Raw genomic sequence first — 23,583 nt, 5'->3', positions numbered from 1 at the left:
GGTATTTTTAAATGCGCGATTGTGTCGGATTTTCGTAGATCCGATCACATTTTATAAGAGTTTGTGGCTTCACGTGATGCTCTCCTGATTACTACGTCCCACAATATTCACAAAATGTTTATAAAACTGCACATCATTACATGTTATCAGAATAGCTGAAAAACAGATGCTGTGTCCCGTTTAAATACAGTTGTAACAAGGGAAAATGTGGAAGTTTTTACTTTTAAGAAACTGGAAGCACGGCCGATTCGGCGTTCGCTGGATGCAGACGCTACCAAAACGTATAGAGATTTTGGGGCAGAGTTATGAAACAGATGAAATGACTAGCGTAACCTCAACGATTTTATCGTGTGTGCCTAGGAAGCTGCACTTGCAGTCTCAGCATCCCTTAGGCATTATAAAGAACAGGATCATTCATCACTTTAATAAGACTTATACCACTAGAAACGGTAATACTCTTTTTGCATCCATAGACGACGTTAGCCCTGTGGTAACTGTTAAACAGAATTTCGAAAGCTTATTAATCCCTCCTGATCATCCATCAAGGTCTAAAATTGATAACTATTATTTAAACTCTACTCATATGCTTCGCTCACACACTTCTGCACACGAGAAAGACTTTATGAGATTAGGGTTTGATCGTTATTTGTTAACAGGAGATGTATATCGTAGAGATGAGATTGATTCTAATCATTATCCAGTATTCCATCAGATGGAGGGTGTTAGGCTTTTCGTAGAAGAGGAACTATTTAAAACAAGCGAAGACACTCAACTCAAATTATTCAATTCACCGTCCGATATGGAGGAGACATCTGAAAATCAAGCTGAGCATACGGCTGATGCTGCCAAAATGTTGGAAGTATCGTTAAAGAGCTGTCTAACTAAATTAGTGCAGTACTTGTTTGGGGAAAACATTCAAACTCGTTGGGTGAATTGCTATTTTCCCTTCACCCACCCCTCCTATGAACTAGAGATCAAGTTTAGGGGAGAATGGCTTGAAGTACTGGGATCCGGAATTCTCAGACAAGATATTCTAAAGTCTAGTGGTGTAAACCATAAGGCTGGTTGGGCATTTGGTCTGGGATTAGACCGTTTAGCCATGCTATTATTTCAAATACCTGACATTAGACTACTGTGGTCAGAAGATCCTAGGTTTCTTGACCAGTTTAAGGCTGTTCCTAAAACTGACATCAAATTTACCCCTTTTAGCAAGTACCCGGCTTGCTATAAAGATATCTCATTCTGGTTACAAGACAGCTTCACTCCTAATGACTTTTATGAGGTAGTCAGGTCCATTTGTGGGAATCTTGTTGAAGAGGTAAAACTGATTGATGAGTTCAGGTCACCAGATGATGACAGAGTCAGTCACTGCTATAGGATACTGTATCGGTCAATGGACAAAACATTTACTAATGATGAGATTAACCTGATACATAACAAAGTTGCAGACAGTGTTTCCACCCAATTATCTGTAACACTACGTTAGACAGATTCTATTGCATTTTAGCTATAAAATAGAAGATGTGGCTAGTACAAATTAATGTAGTAAACTGCTACAATGATTACTATCATTTTTAGCTACTAAGCCTCAAGCACACAGCTGCTGCTAGAACTATCTAGCTAGTTAAGTATAATCACCAACGAGACAACCTACGAATATGGCATGCACGCACAGTGCGTAGCCAGCACAATGAGTGTGTGAGAGAAAGATACACATACATAATAATGCAGTTGTATTACAGCGAAATTGACTGGCGTACCGATTACGAGTAACGTCGCGTGCTTAACATGGAAAATAAGATATAAACTTTTAGTAAGCAATATAGTGTACATGCAGCTAGCAGCGTAATTTTACGTTGATATAGCTAGTACAGTATATGCATCATGTAGCTATACTGGTATTATAATTATGTGACCGGATCTGCGAAAATCTACACTATTGGTTCTATAATTACAACATAGCTACACATGTGCGAAAATACGACACAATCGCGGAAGCATAAATTTATAATATAGACACTGTGCGTGCCAAGGCGTGGTCTGGCAAAAGGGAGTCTGTATTCCGCGGAATACAGAATAGCGGAATAATGGAATAGCAGAATTACGGAATAAGTGAAAATCACATTCTAAATATTTTGTTATTGCTTATAGCCTCTATAACGTTTTAATAAACATTCCTCACCTCGTAGAGGACACAATCACGATGGCACCGATCCTCGGGGCGATCTTTAAATAGGATATGAACAAAGATATTCACTCTAGAACAATCTAACTACTGTTAAATACATTTCACTACATAATCGCTAGAAAACTAGAAGTTCTTTGTGCTATACTTGCTCATACCAGCTGTCACACACGAGCAGCTAGCTAGCTAACTGGCCGAATAGTTTAGGACAAAACAATCCACCCCTAGGTAGCTACCCTGCATGCATGGAATAATCTGACCTTTCTTATAACTCTGTTACCATTTCCTAAAGTGTTTCAAACAAATTCGGAGAATAATACTGCTTTCAGCTCCCAACATCAGAGATCCAACCTCGGCTCTGACACTTCGTATATAACTCTAATTAATTCGGGCAGTTACTCGTGTGTGACAGCTGGTATGAGTAAGTATAGAACAAAGAACTTCTGGTTTTCTAGCGATTGTGTAGTGAAGTGTATTTGATGGTAGTTTAGCTTTATAGTTAGATTGTTCTAGAGTGAATATCTTTGTACGTATCCTATTTAATGATCGCCCCGAGGATCGGTGCCATCGTGATTGTGTTCTCTACGAGGTAAGGAATGTATATTAAAACGTTATAGAGGCTATAAACAATAACAAAATATTTAGAATGTGATTTTCGCTCATTGCGTAATTATGCTATTCCGTTATTCCGCGGAATACAGGCTCCCATGACAAAATCCTGAAAAAAGAGTCTACGGCTTCAATTTCATGATAGTTTACGAGAAAAGTGAGGGCAAATGTATCGAGTGTTCTATTGCAAAAACCTTCCCTAGGCGGAATAACTCGCCATGCAGCAAACATGTTATATACTTTTAACCATTAACTTACTTTATACCAGCGATACTCTATCTTTTAGATCGATTCCTTCGTATTAGCATTTTAAAAAAAATTGTAGGCATAGAATCTGTACGTTTTTTGCCCTCAAAAATGGCGGATGCGTTATTTTGATGATGTAACAAAATGTCACGCCTTAGCGAGCACATGGTCTATATGTGACTATATCAACACATATATGTGACTATATCAACACATATATGTGACTATATCAACACATATATGTGACTATATCAACACATATATGTGACTATATCAACACATATATGTGACTATATCAACACATATATGTGACCTGATCTTGGAAACCTACCTTTTTGGCACATTGGTCAATTTTCTGTTTTATAGCTTACATGAGGTACTGGGTGCTCATCTATCTTGTGTTAAAATTTCAGCTTAATATCTTTAAGCATTCCTGAGATATGGCCAATTTTCTGTCCTGTATATTACAAACTAACTTTTATGGTAATGTATTGAGTTCTGTGAGTGATTAAGGGTGACAAATGGTGACAAATCACTTTGTTTACCAATAATTCCATTTAAAATACTTTAAGACATTTCTGATAGATTAATGAAGTATTCTTAGTACTTTTCTGCAATTAAATGCCATGTGTCATTGTCCAAGACTAAGTTTTAGCCATACCAGCAGCTGAACAAATCACCCAATTTGTAAGTTAATTGTTATCCCACGCATGTGAAATTACTACATGGTCTGATATAATCATCCATATCTCCTAGGAAAAAGAAGCTATGGGTGTGAAACTCCACAGCAAGAAGGTTTAATAGTTGCTTAATCCAAATGTGCAAAAAAAGAATTTTAAAAAGTGTTGAAATTTTCATTTGAGCTTCCCAAAAAGTTTGTTTGGGCCCAAAAGGTAGGTTTTCCAAGATCCGGCCACATATTATAACTGTATAACTATGTGTGACCCAATTTAGGAAAACCATCCTTTTTGGCACATTGGTCAATTTTTTCGTTTGTAGCTATGTAGCAAGGGGTAGCCAACGTCTTGGGACTCTCGTACACTATCTGAGAAATCCAATTAGAAATCCATTAAACATTTAGAAATCTCAATTCTCGAATCACGTACAAAATATGTTATTATCGTTTTCGTCCGTCCATGCGTTCAATTACGGTCGCCGCTCTATGCAACGTTTCAAATTGACAGTGATAAGTACACCTGTATCTCTTCTGAAGTTTCCAGCTACTCTCTCAAGTGTTCCTGTACAAGTATTGGCAAAAGCTTGAGGTAATAGCATCACAATAGCAATCGAAATAAGATATTCACAAATATATTTTAAATACAGAAATACTTTTGAAATACTTAAATATTGGGACTCTCGTACACCATGTTGGGATTTTGCGTGGGCGCTGGCTACTCCCCGCTATGTAGGTAAAATGAGGTACCGGGTGTTCATCTATCTTGTGTCAAAATTTCGGCTTGATATCTTGAAGGGAGGGTTCCAGAGATATGGTCAATTAAACACATTGCAAGGTAACTTTTCATGTTAATGCATTGAATTCTGTGAGTGATTACACATGATAAATTGTGACAAATCACTTTGTTTACAAATAATTCTATTCCTACTGTCTAAAAATATGATAAAGAGACTTCTGATAGTTAATCAACTGTTCCAGGTCCTTTTCTTCAATTAAATTCCTTGTATCATTGTTTAAAACTTAGTTTTAACCATTCTAACACCTGAACAAATCACCCCATTTGTAAGTTAATTGTTGTCCCATGCATGGAGAAATCACTACATGGTCTGATAAAATATCTCATAGCAGAAAAAAGCTGTGGGTGTGAAAATTCACAGGAAGAAGGCTTAATAGTTGCTTTATCCAAATGTGTAAAAACATTAATTCAAAAAATACTGCTGAAATTTTCAATTGAGTTTTCCTGCAAATTTTGCATGTGCCCAAAAGGATGGTTTTCCAAAATTGGGTCTCATATTATATGACTGCTTCAGCACATATAACTAGTCTTAGTGGTTTGGCTACGTGAAACTATATTATTAACTTGTTTTTTTTATTTTATTTATTTTATATTTTATTTACTGATAAATCAATGATGGCAATATAAAGATGAAAAACACATACAGTCAATCAGTCAGTTACTTAAAGCTCGGCCTCGCTAACTGCCAGGGAAATATCACCAGCAGCCAGCTGTGGTTTGCCAGACAAAGAACGTGCACTCCTCAAGCATTGTGCAAACATGTCGGAGATGGTCACACATCTTGAAGTCACTTCAGTTGGACGTTTATAAGGTAGAAACTAAAGGAGGTTGGTAGCTGCAGCACTGGTGGTATAGTGGTTATGAGTATGGACTGAGCCTGGAGGCTTGGATACAAATTCCAGCTGAAATCTTTTTCCCCAATTTATTGTCTTAGCGAACGTGAATGCCAGCACTATATAACTTGCCTATTAGAAGCTATAAAGCTTGAGGCTTTGTAAATATTGAAGTATTCCTGTACCTATACTATTCAGTACTGATCAGTTTGTGGTTTCCTGTCTTGCTTTTATGTTAGTTAGCATCAACTTGTTAGTATTATAACAATACATGACACTGAGTGGTAGCTAGTTGACAGTTGTGAGTTGTCACTAGTTGAAGCTCTCACCACAAATCTGTTTACCTAGCTAGAGAGCTTACAGTTGTTGATTGCATTTCCTATGATGGGATGGTTAACTACTGGTAACAATTTCCTTACATTCTGACAGAATAGCCATGAACACCTGCTATATGAACTTAAGTGTTCCCATCGCAAGAACTATTGCCATACACAGCAAAAGAATTACTAGATTTAACTGAAAGTTTAGTTATAGTTACTTATATTATATAAACTCATTTAAAGCAAGGGTTACAGGTGATCAAAGTTGGGAGGTTTGGGGGACTTATTTCTAAGAAATATTTTAAATTTAACTCAAAATTAGAGTGACTACAATGCAAGCTGCTAACATGGACATTCACATTAAGCCAAGACCATCTTAGATTAAACAACCTAACACTAGAAATCAGTACTGCAGTACTCTTACATTGTGGCATTCCAAAAATGCAATTGATTACAGGACTGTGTGTATATTGCTGTATATAGTACAATAGTACTGTACAGTAGGGACCACAAAGGTGTGGGTATGCGTGGCCCTGGAGAACATGACCTAAACACCAGCCTCATTTTTTCCTGATGACGATGAAGCAGTATTGGTTACTGTAGGTAAAACCAAGCCCAAACAAGTCTTCAGATCAACCCGAAACACTTTCAACAAGTTGCTATGGAATTTAAAAAAAAATATATTTAAATGGAATTTTATTTTTTCTATTTTTAATTTTTTTTACTGACTGAGTAACTGACTGATGCCTTCAGACAAGCGTTACTCGATAACGGCTATATAAGGCTATAGGCGATACCTAAAAATGTTTACAACTTTTTACCTGTAAAATGTTTGTAAAATGTTTTCAACTTCTTACAACAGAAAAAGTTGGGCCACTGATTTAGAGTTGCTTGCTGAGGCCATTACTGCTATTGCAGAGCTGAAAATTTCACATTTGGTAACTTCAGTACCCCCAGATACTGTGAACTCTCCTTTGGTTGCTGAAGTTATTGCTTCTGAAACTCCATGTGTTGGGCACGTATACACGATTTGAGGCACTCTAGTTATCGAGCTCACTACCCATTAGAATTGCCCATTTATTATCCGCCTACATTTAGTAATAGACCATTAGCATTTCCAATCCAGATCCTTCTGTTTACGAACTGACTTCTGACTTTAATGTAGCACTCTATTCCATGATTACCATCCATTCATCTCTTCATTCAATCTGATAGTACCTACCAGTTCCCACTCTTCCCTCTGTATTCATCCTTCCCCAATATTCCAAGTGTCTCCCTTCCTTGCTCCTTTCCAACTTGACTGTATAATTATTGTTTTAGCTCATGTGTGTATAGCTATATGTATTATTGTCTGGGTTATTGTGGTTGTCTGCTTTATATCCACACTCTCGGGACTGTCGCCCTCATACTTGGGTGTACATATCAGGAAAATATCTCCTTCCCATAATAAATAAAACAATAATTGCATTTCCTGCTAATAATAACCATTGTACAATAGTTATGTTTGTAGATGCTATGTATCACCAATTGTGACCGGATTTGCGAAAAGGTACCTTTTTCACACACAAAATTTGACCCCTTTTTTGAAGTTTAAAGCTTCATAACTTTTTTATCATGGCATATAATTGCTTGAAATTTTCACTGCATGTAGCTACAGTATCTGGCTACATTTTGATACTAAGAGCAAGTTAATCAGCACCAGGAGTCAAATGTTACATCATTTTGTTTGTTGGTATGTCAAATGTGTGGAAAAGGTACCTTTTCGCAAATCCGGTCACAATTTATATACCACAAATTGCTGCAAACATCTATTCTAATACTATTAATGCAATAGTTCAATCAATTTATTATGAAAAACTAAATATTCAAATGTTGCTGTATTTAGCTTATTGTTTCAAGAAGTAATGAAGATTGATCTCCATGGCAGCTGCAGGCATGATAAGGTCAAAAGCAGTAATCACTTCAGGGTGAATTACTCCTAGCTTGCCAACTAGTTTGCCACAGACATATACCTCAGCACACCTTCCGGGGAAGTAGGTTGGATCTGAATATTCAAACAAAACAATTAGCTACAATATATAGCAAAATAATTAGTTACGCCAGAGAGCCATGTTTGTAATTAAACAATTTGTTGGCTTTAAGCTTGGGTTAGTATTAGGCTTAAGTTTATTATGCCGCGGTTCCGAACTCTTGATTTTTCCAGACCAATAATTACATGCCAGGATCTTATCAATATTCTGGTCATAAATGACAGCTGTAATTGATCTGGTGAAATTATGATCCAGTACAAGTACTGTAGTGGTGCAAGCAATTAAAATAAATAGTATACACGTTTGCCAGCTTTACCCCAGTTTGGTATTGAAAACCATTTTTACCATGGAACAATAAATGTGAGTAATGAGTTATTGCCTGTCACTTGTGTTAGTTGTACTTTATACTGTAGTATAGCCCTATGGAAACAGCTGCTACCACGGCTTTAATGTGCATGGCGCAACATTTAAGCAGAATAGACCACTTACAGCCAGCTGCAGCACTTATAACGAGAACATTGATAGGCGCCTGGGGTATGTTGTGAGACAGTGTGGCAGCTGTTTTGCTCACAAGAATCGCAAGCAATACAGTTGCTATGCCCCTTAATTAGCCATTTTTAAAGTCTTGTACAAAGTTGCATGTTCAAGCAAGTGCGACATTACGCTTGGGCAGTACTGTAGGTTAGCTAGCATAATTATACCAAATTAGGCCTCAAACTTTATTTCTAATGGTTCGACCTTTGTCTGTGTAGGTTTCACATAATAATTTAAGTACAGTATAATACATATATAGATTCATACACATTTAGGTCACATTACCATCAGCTGCTTTGATGTAGTAACCAGTTTTGTCATTGTCTGGACTGAATTGCACATCTAACAATTGCATCACTCTATCCAATAATCCATGAATGACCTAATCCATACCACCATATAAAAGCAATTACAGTGCAACTTTTAAAAAGGGCCTTAAGGAATATCAACAAAGAATTTAATGCGTCTCATTTCAAATTATGCTAAAGAACATACACTTGGTTATAACAATCTCCATCACAATGTTACTGAGCTTACAATAAGGGCACAAACTACATCCTGTCACACAATAGGTAATATCTAGGTACTGGAATAGAATTAATTTTATGTTCTGTATTAATTTGCTTTGTAAGCCAATTAATTACTGAGTACCTGCAAAATTTTAAGGCATAACATATTGGAGCAAAAAGTTATAAGAGACAAAAGTTCAAGGCAAATTTTATGCACCCACATTTTCTATTTTTGCAGGCCCAGTTACTATGAGGGAGCCTAGAATGCAACATTGATGTTATAGTTAATAATGTATCCTGTACCTCAAAGCCAGGTGACTTGTTATAATTAACAGCACAGAGCATTCGGAAATTCTTGCTACCAACATCTATGTAAAACAATAATAAACATCTAAAAGAAACCAGTTTGTTGTAATGAATACCTGTTGTAGGGTCTTTTTGAACAACATCAGATATTTCGAATAGTTTCAGTGGAAGAGGCATATTTTTGTTATTACTGATAGTCTTAAGAATGCCTGGCAGGAGTGAAGTCCGAGCAATCTGTAAATAGTATGCAACTGTGATAAGCACTATTTAAAAGGAATGGTACAATATTACAACCATACGTACAGCCTATTACAATGTTATTATCATCAATCATTTACATCATCAGTATTTATTATCATTAATGTTAGTTAAGTACGCCTATATAGAATATAAAAAGTTAATTATGCCATCTATGTTATGCTCTGTACAATGCACTAAAAGTCAGCTGCAGGTCCAAAGCATCAAAATGTGGTCGGCTCTGTAAAAACCTGTCTAGTGGTTTTCCAAGTATCAAGTTTGAGCAACTGGAACTCCTGTTGACCTAGCCTAACAACTTGAAGCTTACTCAGCTAATAGCAGTGTGTAAGTATGTACTGTACTGAGGCCAAGTTTTGATATTTTATCCACATAATACTATGGGTTTATCAAGTTGATGCATTTGGAAAGGCTATAAAACTGGTTTTCACAGAGCTGGCTTTGGTAAACACAGCTTACAATGAATATTATAGAAGTGTCATTATGCACAAAATGTTTATGCTATTACAGTTTTTTTTATGATGATTAAACTTGCACACACAATAGCATTTATACAGTACCTGAAATTCTGCAGTTTTGGGATTGCCAATATGCACAGCAGGAATCTTGTCAATGTTCTTCCTCAACTTTGTCCCAACGTCATCCCTAGAACACTGTAACCACATATATGCAATTTAAATTAAATATGTATAACCACTACCAAGAGTTAGTACAAGGATTGTTATCATGGCACATATGTAAAGAGGAATATATGTAACAATTACCAAGTCCACTGTGGGGAGACAGTTACAACTTGTGGATGATGATGATGATGACAATTTACAACCAGACCCTGTAGATCAACCTACTGCCACTCCACCTAGCCGCTATCCTACAGGGAGCCTGATAGGTATCAGGACTATAATGTAAGACATTAATCTAAAGACTGAGGACAGTCTTCTCAAAGGAAGAGAGTAGTTTAACTATTTGTTATTATTTAGTTTTGTATGAAGAAATTAATTACTACATAGAGAACCATTCACTACCTTGTAGGCTTCTTAGTAACCTCCTAGTGTACTGAATTGCAGATCCAGTAATTGTGTTTTATACTGTACGCACCTCTTTCATGTGCTCATTCTTGTAAAAGAATCAAAGTGTCATGATGCACATTATTTAAAATCTAAAACCCCAAAAAAGCTTTGCTTCTTTGAAATGTTGCTTAAACATTTCAGTTTACCCAACTAATAATAACTCCAGCATGTTATTGAAAATGATCCCAACTAGTGACAACTATAATACAGTATCTTTCCTATTTAGCTACTATGCATATACATAAATGCAATGCCATACCCATAAAGCAGTGTAATTAAATATCATTACCTAGTTTGCTTCTTTAATATGTATAACTAAAGGTTTAACATAAAATCATACAAAAATTGATATAATTGCATGCATGCATACCTGGCAACTAAGCAAATTACATAACTCTTGCTCAATAGCTGTACAACATAGACTTATGGCTTTGCTACACTTCATAAGAACTGCTTTATATTGGGGTTAATGAATTAACCTGCAGTATTGTTAGTAGTACATGTTTTTCCATGTGGCTGGTGTTGCTTCTGAATCATATTTCATATTACTCAGGTATAATTTAAACTGGTCAAAATGCTGTGCCACTTTTTGCTGGTTTCTTCTCTGAGCATGTTGGATTTGATAAGTCACATCAGAAAATTTATTAGTAGTTTTATATGGTCCTGTACACTGGTGGTGTAGCTTACATTTCCCTACCCTGCTACAGTTGAGTGCAGTCACACCAGGTCTCCAGGTTTGTAAGGATCACCATGGCCCTTTCTATTATAAAAGTCCTTATGTCGTTGTTGTGCTTCTAAGAGCCAATTTTGAACTATTTCAAAGGTGGTTATTGAGTAGCTTTGTAATGCAGTGGCATACTCACCAGGAGTTTGAAGTGATGTAGCAGCATTAACAGTGTCATACATAATGTCTACTGGTGTAATGTGTTTGCCACCCAAGCATGAGGTAGAAAGGTGTGTAACCAATGGAACATTGCATGCTAGTATTATAGGATATGCATACTTTTCTGACATAGCTTTCCCAGTCAAAAGGATGATTCTCGGTACGGTATACCAACATATCAAGTAAAGTTCTGGTAAACCTTTTGACCAACCCATCACTTTGCAGGTAATAAGGTTCATCTTTAACAGGAGACATATTTCAGTTTTAAGAATACCTTGGAATTCCTGGTCTGCGTGTAATTGCTTAGGAAAAGAAAATCTCACAGACTTCTTCCAATTCTTCTGTGACAGTGCTAGTTAGGGATGGCAAAGTCTCCATCTGGCTGGCCCTTTCAGATTCTTGTGTGTGTTTAGCTTGTTTCTATATAACTCCTTTTTTAGTTGCTCTACCTGGTTTAGCAGTTTTTGTACTGCCTCCAGCATGTCTGACTGCATCATCTGCATAGCAACATCTGTACTTGCAGTCCCTTTCTTGGCCAGGTTGTTGTCTGTATGATGGAAGAATTCGTTATAGATCTCACCAGGACTCCAACTAAATGGTGGCAGTGACTGCTTCTTGTATAGATTTTCAGTGTGTCTGTCTCATAGCAAGAGCAATTTGTGGATTATCCAAATGACCAATGTAGCAGCTCAATGCATTTAGTTCTCTGGTTTCCTCACGCAGTTCAGGAAATGCTAAAGCATCCCTAAAGCATCACCATAAAATAGCCTAGACAGCCAACTTCAACTGTCACAGGATCAACGAAAAATCCAGCATGTTAAAGGTACAGCAGTAATGAACCATAGTGATCTCCTTTACAGTTCCTTGCAACCAAAAAGATGCTGAGTATTAGTAACCAAAAAAGTTCTATAAGCGCAATGGAATTTATCGAAACTAGTATGAGATCAGGGCTGCTGAGAGTAGATGTGATGTGAGGTAGAATAGTACTTGTGAAACTAACACTTGCCAATTAGCCAGGAAAATGGACTAACACTTGCCAAGATCAGCATAAAGCTTATAACAAGGAGGGAATCCCTTTAAAGTTCTGAATAAATACCTGCAACACAGAATCGTGGCACTAAGTGTATCTCCCTTGATTAAGTGCAACGAAACAACCAGTCAAAATATGGTTGGTTGTAGACTGACTAGAGTGACAAAGGGTACATGCTGGACTAACGATTATATAACAGCCTGCCAGATTCACTGGTGTTGGAAAAGTGTCATAACTGGCCTGCAATAAGATGCTTTTCAGGAAAACTATACATCAGCTTTTTCCACAGTTTGTACAATACCTAGCTACAGGGAAAATTGCTCAGGAAAAATACATTAGGCTGTTGATATTTAGCCGGTCATTGCTATTTTTAAAGAAAATCTTCGAAAAATATCGTGGCACAAAATGGTATAAGAAATGAAGAGAAAGACTGACACAACCGTGGTTTGAACCTGGATGTCTAGGTTTGGAGTATCCACGTCCTACCACTGTACCACCGATGGTTACTGGCTACTCCTATTGTTTTGGTACTATTTTAAATGTTACAAATGTGAAATAGTACATAGTCTAAACCATACCCTAACCTAATGGCTAAAAACTGTGCTAGTTGTGCATCTTCCTAATCCTAGGAGTACTTTTCCTAATCGTAGGATCACTGTTTCTAATACTATGGGTGCTATTCCTAATTCTACAACCATGTTTCTTAACTATAGGGTCGAATTCTTAATGTTTATACAACAAATTACTGGCAAAATATATATATGCACCATTACTGGTAACCAGCTAAATATCTACTTTGAATAAATTACGGGCGCTCTTATAATCAATTATAATAATTACTATGGACCAGAGTTGGGGCTTGTGCCATTACACTCACTGTAAACTCAGGCATTGATGAAGGCATAATTTTTTTAGCCTATATCCACCCATGCTCTCAAGCAAGAAGCTTAAGGCTGCATTTGTAGAAACGATGACAATAAAGTTACGTTTTAGCTAGCTAGCTGCTTACTACATTGTAAATAAACACACATAAGTCCTGTTACTTAGTGGTAGCTACTGAAACAAAACAAAAGTATTGTTATCCTTCATGAAGAGGCGAATCAAGTGGTGTATTAGATATTTCAATTTGAGTCTTCTTTCACTGTCATGTACCGCTTAACTACTAAAGTGATTAACTGAAACATTCGTAAAATAATTTTTGTAGCACGTATTGTCACCCACCCAATGCATTTCAACATCATTTATCTAAAAAACTGAATCATGCAAACTAGTTGGGTTTTCACTCAGTGGGTCACAATATAATTTATATAATAAAGTATAAGTTATACGTATATCAGTGTGTATGCATGAACATGTAAGCATAAATGATAAACATCAATTTTAACTCACTAAGGCAAATGTCAAGGTCTCAGTGTATCCAGCATGTGCCATCTCTTCTCGTAACAAATCAGATAATTTGTTTATTGGAAGCTAAAGTAATAAATGAAAGAGTCACAATGTTTTGTTTACAATGTCTGTAGAGCAGTCATGATGTAACTATAGCAACAGTGAGTAACTATGCAAAGCCATTTAAATTAATTTCAAGATATATAATTAGATTGCTCCCTGCACAGTACTAGTTGTTGCTTTGCACATTTTGTGCAAATCTAGACAGCTAGGCATCATTCTACTAAAGCAACCTGGATTATAAGTTGACATTAATTAACTATGCATTTCCTCTTCTTACCACGTAGTTAGCGGGTTTTTTTCAAACTTGTATTGTTAATGTGCATTTTAATAAAATTTTTACAGCTTTGAGTACTATTGTATGTATAGCTTGTTAGGCCAACATGCATAACTTGAGAATGTGATATACAATTTACCTGTTGTGCTATGGTGTTGGTTTTTGGAAACCTTTTGACAATATTATTGAACCCATATGCTATGGCAACATCTTCGATGATGTCACATTCATGGATCACATCTGAAAAGAGAAGGCATTATTAGAAATGCTCAACAGGATTAATTGCAAAAAGACATAAATTCAATTATTATCAGTACGTCTTTAACTATTGACTGAACCTCTCACTAGTACATACTTATCCACTGAAGAAACTTTTTTACAAGGTATCCACCATTTCACTACAGGTATGAGGGACTACTGTATACTGTATTATTTACATGTGGTGATAATGGGCATTGGGGATTATATACATTGTGCAAGAAGATTGCATTTCTGTAAACATATCTGCAGTCATTTTAGTTATAATTCTTACTCATCAATGAAATCTACTTTGCAAAAGATTTGTATAACATTTCAAACAACAATTTTCATAGTTCTAAGTTTTCCAATCCACAAAGACCACATACAGCTTTATACATAGCTAGTTTCTGTCATATCCAAGTGTGTAAAAACATGTACAGTACTTATGTATGTACCTGCCCTTGTCGGTGGAATAGTGACCTTCACAGATTTGTTGCCATCTTCTATGACAGCTTGATAACACATTCTACAGAGCAATTCAGAAATGTTTTCAGCCTTGACATTGATGCCAATCTTCTTGTTGAACTGCTCGACTTCAACCTTCTTTTCCCAATACCTCAATTCCTGTCAATATTGTACACAGTGATACACAAGCAAACAGATATACAGCACAGGCATTGTACTTCACTGCAGTGCATACAGACATACAAAACAAAATACTTAAATGTAACTCAGTAATTACCAGTACAAATGCATTACTTACAGGATATAATTTAATTTCTCCATCCTTCTCTATTTCAATGTATTCAGTACTAATAAATAAAACAATTGTTATGCTCATATTCTGTGATGAACACAGCTACTAACGTGAACTTGTTGTCGCAGTGGCAACTAAACATGGTTACCAAGGTGTCTAACACAATCTCAGCCTTGTGCAAATCAGTAGCTGTGACTTCGATCAAGACATTCCTGGTGTTCAGTGTAATCTTACTGTGTTCACCTAGTGGTCAAATTTATATATACATTCACACCTCAGATCAAAGGAAAGCCAGTGCATATATATATATATATATCACGTATTGCATTGGTTCAGGAAAGTTAATGAACTGTTACCAGTGCGTATATCTCGTTATGGCAGTGCATATATCTCGTTAACTCAAGATATTACACGGTTAGGTGTGCATATATCACGTTAACCCATTCCAAGAAATCCTCACATTTCTTTGATGTCCTTTGCTATCTCTTTGTGCCATTATTATATTCACACACCTGGAGATTGATTGTGGGATTAAGTGCCCTAGTCCTATTGTCAAAGCATGCTGAGGAGGTCCTTTTAATTTATTTATTAAGGCTTTACAGCAAAGTGCTGAAGGCCTGTAGGACACCTGGTCTTACAGCCTGTCTAAAGTTGTTGCATAAAGTTTGAAATGGAGCTGTTTTCAATATAGGTGAGTTCTACAGTACTGCTTGATAAGTTCTAGACATCAGTCTCAGTCTTACATAATGTGCAACTGTAATTATATTCATAGGTATACATTGTACACAATTATTTTAGTAATTACTTATAATAGAGTTAAACCATCATTATCAAGTTGCATTTTATGTATAGCAGAATGACATAGTTACAAAATATTATGGTTTGTGCACTATGTGGAACAATTATGAAACTTTCCACACAAATTGTACTCCTTATTTTTGGATGTAGTTCCATCACAGATTTCACCTTTGGTGACTTTTACAGCCATTTTACATTGTAAATCATCACCTTTGTCTTTATTTCCCTTTCACCAAAATTCATATCTGTGATGGTACTATATGAAAACTAATAAATGTCATAAACGGTGCAATTAATTTTATGTGGAAAGTTTCATAATTGTAACACAAAGTGCATTATAATTTTTTGCACTACACTGCTCAGCTCTGCATTTCCATAAAATCTGAAAATGTGTTTGTTCTTAGAAATTGTAGCTAGTATAATTAATTCATTACAATTGCATTAATTTGTTATGGAATTGTTTGCATTCTGATTTGCACTATCCAGAAATTTATAAATGCTACACATGTAAAACTAACCATTAACAATTGGAGGCATGGATAACACAACTCGATTCTTGTCATAAATCACTGGATAAAGAGGTTTGTCCTTGATGATAGCAAGGTAAGGCTTCAAGTGGCTGTCCCCCTAAAATAATACTTCAGTGTAAGACATGTGTTGCAAAAATAGCACAATAACTCACCGAGTATAACTCCATCATTTCTGCAGCGGTGTACTCTTTAGACTATGAAGTAATAAGCACACAGTACAGAGAGATTTTATTTCATAATATATAGTATTATGTGACCAGCTTTTACAAAACCACTACAAATTGGACATCGGTACTAACACTACCCTACATTATTGGTTTTAAGTGACAGCATTACTGAAACTACTCTAGGCTGGTTTTAAGAGCCACCTTTTCTGGGTGACATGGTAAGCTTGAATGGTGTATTTTCTACCCTTTCAGTTAACAAGAACTAGTGGTTCACTAATTGATTTTCATGTATTTCTGCTGCATATCAGCCTCTAAAGGACCAGCATAGCTATGTAACTTTGTGTCTGGATTTTAGTCATGGTCCCATCCTTTTTGATATTTATTGTCTTTCAACCACACCCCACAACTACACAACCTCCACCACTTTGTGAGCACTCCAGATATTACTGTCAAGTGCTTTTTTGTGGAAAACTGAGCCAGTAGCTACAAGTAGTGTAGATGTTGTGAAGGGTAAAAAATCGATGCATCTGTAGTGCAATTTTTAACTACCCTTAGAAAGTTATAATTGTTTGAATTCTTTAAAATTGTTGATCTCCCATCAATTTAGATCATCATAATATTATATAGTACTGTATTGTAGGGTCCATAAATGTGTGGGCATGGCCTGTGATAAAATATTACCTAAAAGCCTTCCTTGATTTCTCCTCACAACAACATGACAGTATTGGTTGTGTAAAATCTAACTAAAAATGCTTTCAGATTGACCCAAAATGTTTCTGTCATGTTATTTTAAACACTATTTATGCAAAGTAATTTTCTACTGCCTGTCAAATGCATTCAGTCAAGCATAGTAGAAAACTGATTACAGCTGTAACTCAAGATAAGGAAATACAAATATCAATCAGTTATGCTTTTTATTTTCTGGTAATCAGTTGTGGGATTCTTCAGTGCTCTTTTGTTGGTGGACAGTGGCGTATCTACAGCAGGGCTTTGTAGGGCCTAGGCCCTACTAAACTTGGATAGCGCCCTACCAAACTGAAGACTACGAAACCCACAATCACTAGCTTTTCATGGGTCATTGCATTATCTAACAAGTGAAACTTATTCTATACTAAATTACTCACCAATTTATTGGTATTAAGCTGTCATGAAGCCAATAATTATGACAATTCTAATTAAAGCCCACCGATTAAGCATGTGATTAAATTGCCTGTTGGTAATATTGATAAGGACGTGTCTTCCTAGTGTTCTTGTAGTTTGTAATCATATCTATAGATCCTTGTAGCGTTTCATTATGTATAAGGTGTATAGTGTTGTCTTGTTCTAATTTATTTATGTAGCTAGCTAGCTAATTCATCCAAATTGGATGGGGTGACACCAAAGGCCTGCAGGAGGGTGCTTCCCTAATGCTGTTCGTGTTACTGTACAAATTGAATGGTTAAATATACAAATAAACTACTTCATAAAAATCTAAAAGCATGTTTTTTTTTGTAAATGATTGAATGGCCTCAGATGCCATTTTGCAGCTGTTGAAATTCAAAAATTTTCTGGGTGGGGATGCTTTTGCCTTCAGCAGCATATACAGTGTCCTAGCTGAGGCCCTAGCTGTGCCCTACCAATAGGAAAAGTCTAGATACACCACTGTTAGTGGAGTTAAGTGACCTAAATTGATAGACAAAAAATTTAATTCTCAGGTGTTGGGAAAGTTGGTTGGAAATGAAAAAATTGGTTGGGCGGCTGAATTAAGCCATACAATAATCTGAAGAGTCAGGCTGGATTATAAGTATAGGCAAAACATGTAGTGCTAGGATTCTTTAGTGGATAAACAGCACTGAAGGAATGATGTAATAACCATTTTAGCTCCACCTTGGTGATTATTACATCATTCCTTGGGGGTTGTTTATCCACTGAAGAATCCTAGCAATGCATATCTTAGTTATTTAGACAGTGGCCCCTGTACCTGGAAGTTTGTTAGTAACCCACAAAGTATACAATTTGTTTGTCAAAGTTTGTGGCTAGGTCAGTAAGACACCTGTGTACAAGTCTCCTACCAGAATAAAAACACTGCATATTTTGCAAATATCAAAGCATTCTCCAAATGCTATTGTCTAAAGAGTTGTGTAGAAGTACAGATGAGTTAAAAGAGAACAAGACAAGGAGGTATAATAAGTAAGTTTCATGTCTAGCTTTTATATCATATTCAGCATAATTCAATAGACAGTGAAATAAGCTGTAGGTACAGCAGCATAGCATATAAGTAGCTAGCTTGATACATTTATGTACTTTTTATAGCCAAATTTATGTAGAATCTACTAAGGATGGACTTACTAGTTAATTTTATGGGGTGAAACATGTGGGTGAGTATGCCCACCCATTCCTGAAAGCCTGGCTATGTCACTGACAATTGGCCTCCTCACTTGCTTGGAAATTTGCATTTTATGAATAGGCATTGATAAATTTTTAGCTTGTGATCAATATTAAGATATTGTTAACTGTGGAAAATTGTTCATTTGCTATATTTCTCTATAACACTGCTTGAAGGTTCTTAGTTTACTATTTGTTAAGCTGCTTTACTGTAGTTATACTGATAGTAAAATATCAGTAATTTTAAGTATATGGAACATAATTGTTTTACTAAGTTTTACACTCTCAGTAAAACATCACTGAATGTTGGTTTACTGAAGAACTACTAAATAACAAATGACTGGCTGTTCCATATACTGGAGATATACCACTCTAGTAAACTAAGAAACTTTAAGCAGTGATAAGACATCGAATAGTTACTGATTGCTCTATTGCATCATGTGAACCTGTTATGAGATGGTCACATGGAATTATGGCATATAATTACACTAGGTATCCATTATATAGAGGATTATGTTAGCATAACAGGCTAATATATACAGATATAGCTCAAGCATTTCATTTTATAAAACTCCAAGCAAGTTAAAATGTTAAGAATTGTGATATTAAATAAATACGAAAATAAATAAAAGCTCCAAACCAGTTAACAATGTATGTAAAGAATTGTTATATTGACAGACTTTGTACATAATTATTTATTTAATTATATTCAGTGTCTAATAAATCAACAAAATAGAACTATGAACAGGCTTTATGATCTATATAAGTTGAAGCCAACTCTTTAGCGTGGTTATCCATAAGGCCATAAGGCCTGGGTAGTTATATCAGTGTACTACATTGGATGATTGGATAGATATTTATATACACTTACAGTGGCTGATGAATCATGTTTCTTAGCTAACAAGGCTATTTTTCTAAATAATATAGTCAGTCATAACAGGTTTCTTGTATAGATTAAAATACATTAAACTCTTACAAGTACTAGTATACAACCACCATAATAACAGACACACACCTGATTCAGTGGTTTAAACTTAATTTGATCTGGAGGTAGGGCTTCGTATGTAAATGGTCCTTCCAAAGTATCCAAATCATGAGTTCCCATAGAAACAATAGTTCTGTGTCTAACATATTGAGGTAACATATTGAGGTACAAAGCAACTCAATTTTTGGAGGTGTGAATGCTTACCTGCCAATATTTTGGTGCAACTTGTCTTGCAGATCAATAAAACTGCCATACGATACCTGGAAAGATTATGGCTATAGTTGTTACGCATTCACCTGAGCCCCCACCAAATATGGTAATATCAAAGAGGTGAACATGTGTTCACTCCCAATGGTTTTGTACTGGAACAAGTATGTTTTCATGTTATAAAGATGTTTACGTGTCTGAATCATCCATACTAAATGTATGGGGTATTTTTTAAAGCTTCATAACTTGCTTGTTCTTGCCCGTATCAAAGCACTTTTTTGATTAACAGTTCCAGCGTTTAAAGGGATTCACTGCATTACTAACTGTTTGGGCAGCTGGCCCATGTAACAGGAGTTATTGACAAGAAATGAGGGCTCAGGTGAACGCGAACAGACTATAGCAACATTCACTCTACTTACAAAAAAAATGTTCATGCACAATGATTTGACAACTGGTATTATCATAGTAACAGATTATTGTGCATGAGCCTATTTTGCTTTTTCCCACCTATTTTTCTTTCCAACAATTCTTTTATGTCTTGCCTATTTTGCTCAATATTTTGCTTGAAATTTTCTATTTTTTGCTGAGTATCAGTAAAAATTAATTGCAGTATCTCAAGCCTACAAGCATGTGTGATTGCTCTTTTAGAATATTCTGTACATAGTGACTGTTCTATTATAATATCTCGATCTTTAGTCACCATTTCCTATGAGCACATGTTGTCCTAATACTATGCGTGACTGTTCTATTAGAGTATCTTGATCTTCATGCAATATATGCTAAGTTGCCATTCCTTGGTGCCCATTTTTCCAATTTCCACCTATTTTCCAGCATTTTACCCTTTGCTTTTATCAACGTATTTTTCCAAAAATTGAACATTAGCCTGCAAAATCGGCGCATCCCTAGTTGTCATCAACCATTGTCAAGTGCATAGGCTTTAGAGGTAAGTTTTGAAATCATGTTGCCTAATAACAGCTGCTATGGTTTGTTGGGCTAATGTTCAAAATGATTGCAAACTTTCACTTGCATGACTAGTCCTTACTACATGCTAAACAGGATGAACCAGTGCATAGATTACTAATACAAGTACTGTATACAGCATCAAACAAATTGCTCTAATCATAATACTAGACACAGAATTGCAATAATTATAATAATTTTATGGTTACAGGTCACATCATAAAATTTACAGGGTACAAGTGCTTTTTCACTAATATAGTTAATAAAATTATTATGTTGATCAAATTTGATAAAGGTTTTCTAGGAATTGATATATATACCTGTATTATAATAGTGACCAGATTTGCAAAGGTACATATCTTATCACCCACAAATATATCATTTGACCAATTTTTGAAATTTGAAACTTTGAAACTTTTTATCATTGCATTTATTGTCTGAAATTTTCCATGATTGACATTACAGTATCTGGCTACATAACCATAACAATATAATGTAACCCAGTTGGACAAAACCAGCCTTAAAGCCTTTATAGTTGGCATGACTATAACTGGTCTTATGAATCAGGTAGTAATTTTGAAATTTTGTGCATGGTACACCGAACAGTAATGTGGCAAAGCTTCAAGGAGATTCATTTATAGCATGGAGAGTTATGAGACTTTATTACGTAGAATGCTATAAAACCATATTTTACCTGTGAATCAATTTTATCAATATGTCTAATAAAGCACATATCTATAACTTCTGAGAAAGTGGGATTACACATTCAGAATTATAATTATCCACTGACATGGAAGTAATAAAAGGAAATGATATAACAAAGCATCGTGTTCATTTATAACTACAATCAAATGTATAGTGATCATTCAACTAGTACACAAAAGTGATACAAATGCAAAAACCTATCTATTTTTATGACTAAACAAATACAGAGTACCATAGAGTGGTACCATAGAGTAATATTTTCTCACACACAATTTTACATTGCCTACATTTATAATGCTGTATATCTGGTCTAGAAATATTCTTTCTCTAATGCAAATAATGTAGCCTGGAACTCTTCACTAGCTATGCATGCTATGAATTATCTTCTAATATTGGTAAAATCGCACATCTTTGTATGACTGTGGTCACATGAGACCGATGTTTCATTACATACTGTATGTACTTATCTCATTCAATAGTAATGGTTCCTCTCTCTTTATAAATGATGAATGCTCTATGCAAGTATACTTTACAGCTTTATGAGAGTATAGCTGACTGCTGTATCAGAGTATCTTGATCTTAAATGACTTTCCTCAAGAGAGCTCATGTCCCCTTTGTAATCCTTTATAAGAGATGAATGTTACTATAAACTGTTGTTCTTACTGCATGCTTCATTTATGTTGCTGCCAAACTAAATTGTATGTTGGGTTCCTGCTGTGAACTTTGAAGCTTATATTTCAAAGGGGGCTTCGTGAAAGTAATTTTGCTATTTGTCAAGTTCTGGACAAATCATTATTAAGAGCACAGTGTCTTATACTGTGAATAAAGGCAAGTTTTCATAGTATGCTGGTTTTGCCAAAATACAGTGTGTCACCTTCACAAAACTCAAGTAAATGAATAAATACTGGAAAATAGCTGCTAAAAATAAGTGTTTTTACAGAACAGCAGTTATTTTCCTGGAAACCCCCTGTATTAAAGACCATCTTTTTGAGGTTGCAAAAGATAAAAAAATCATTTCTTAGATACAATTGTACCTTATCAAAGGTGATGTTCCGCAGAATAGCAGCAACTGCAAAAGGCCTCACTTGTGCTGTCTGAGTGTGGTCATATACGTAGAGTAATCTTGACATAATTACATTTGCTTACCTCTGGCTTGATTATGAGCCTTTGTAATGGACCAGAAGGTTTCAAACTTTTGTATATAGGTGCATTAATTCTAACAAAAAGAGTAAAAATATTTTAAGTTATTCGAACATTGTCTAAACACAACTATCATTTAGTATTGTAACACTAAAAAACAGTGATCACAATGATTTAAGTACAATTAGAGACCAGCCTCGCATTGTGCACCTTAATAGTGTCTTAATTGACAGTATATGGCTTGTCTACAATCAACTCATTTATAGTAACTCTGAAATGTTGCCAAAGCAATTCTACAGAAAAGCTTACATGCTGATTGACTATTATCTTCACACTAGTGCAAAATACAGTAGCATTGTGGACTTGATGTAGATCGCAGCAAAATCGTTATAATTCCAATACTCTGTCTATATTGGCATTGAAACTACAGTGATCTAACTATATATTCACAAAATATTTTGCTCTGAAATCTTGAAAGAGTTGAAATTTTGCCTAAATATTAAGATTTGAAATTTTATGCAGTCTTTCTGTGAGTTACAAACCCTTTAAGGCATGACAACATTTTGGTGCTATTTTTGTGAATAATTGTTTGAACTGAACTTCACAATTGTTCGTCGTTCGTTAAAACCCGGAACGGACCGGACCAGAATTTTATTGTTGAGGAGCGCGTATCCAACTAAAATAAGTTTTAGTGCGCTTGAAAAGGATACAGGACGTGGAGTCTG

At 35.6% G+C, this 23,583-nt stretch overlaps 2 protein-coding genes across 2 annotated transcripts in view; one reads left to right on the top strand and one right to left on the bottom strand.

Annotated features, from left to right (window-relative positions):
• Positions 1-165: 165 nt before the first annotated feature.
• LOC136248772 (phenylalanine--tRNA ligase, mitochondrial-like) lies at positions 166-1,522 on the top strand. Its single transcript, XM_066040576.1, has one exon. It carries the CDS (start codon positions 206-208, stop codon positions 1,484-1,486), a length of 1,281 nt encoding a protein of 426 aa, XP_065896648.1. The 5' UTR covers positions 166-205; the 3' UTR covers positions 1,487-1,522.
• A 5,919-nt stretch (positions 1,523-7,441) lies between these two features.
• LOC136257745 (phenylalanine--tRNA ligase beta subunit-like) overlaps positions 7,442-23,583 on the bottom strand; it is a 40,196-nt gene continuing 24,054 nt past the window's right edge. Inside the window, exons 5-20 of the mRNA XM_066051042.1 lie at positions 22,865-22,934; positions 22,753-22,812; positions 20,051-20,106; positions 19,877-19,985; positions 16,483-16,524; positions 16,319-16,427; positions 15,113-15,245; positions 15,009-15,057; positions 14,701-14,869; positions 14,145-14,245; positions 13,672-13,752; positions 9,860-9,952; positions 9,161-9,278; positions 9,042-9,106; positions 8,515-8,611; positions 7,442-7,709 (exon numbers count right to left, since the gene is read on the bottom strand). Of these exons, the coding sequence (XP_065907114.1) occupies positions 7,552-7,709; positions 8,515-8,611; positions 9,042-9,106; positions 9,161-9,278; positions 9,860-9,952; positions 13,672-13,752; positions 14,145-14,245; positions 14,701-14,869; positions 15,009-15,057; positions 15,113-15,245; positions 16,319-16,427; positions 16,483-16,524; positions 19,877-19,985; positions 20,051-20,106; positions 22,753-22,812; positions 22,865-22,934 (1,510 nt within the window). The 3' untranslated portion in view covers positions 7,442-7,551. The remainder of the gene's footprint in view (positions 7,710-8,514; positions 8,612-9,041; positions 9,107-9,160; positions 9,279-9,859; positions 9,953-13,671; positions 13,753-14,144; positions 14,246-14,700; positions 14,870-15,008; positions 15,058-15,112; positions 15,246-16,318; positions 16,428-16,482; positions 16,525-19,876; positions 19,986-20,050; positions 20,107-22,752; positions 22,813-22,864; positions 22,935-23,583) is intronic.

This window comes from Dysidea avara, chromosome 1, assembly GCF_963678975.1.
Source record: "Dysidea avara chromosome 1, odDysAvar1.4, whole genome shotgun sequence".
Taxonomy (NCBI): Eukaryota; Metazoa; Porifera; class Demospongiae; order Dictyoceratida; family Dysideidae; genus Dysidea; species Dysidea avara.
Note: the sequence above shows the minus strand (reverse complement) of the source record. Positions and strands in the feature narration are given on the sequence as shown.

Coding starts and splice junctions, on each gene's coding strand:
- LOC136248772 (XM_066040576.1), top strand. CDS start 206: ATGTGGAAGTTTTTACTTTTAAGAAACTGGAAGCACGGCCGATTCGGC.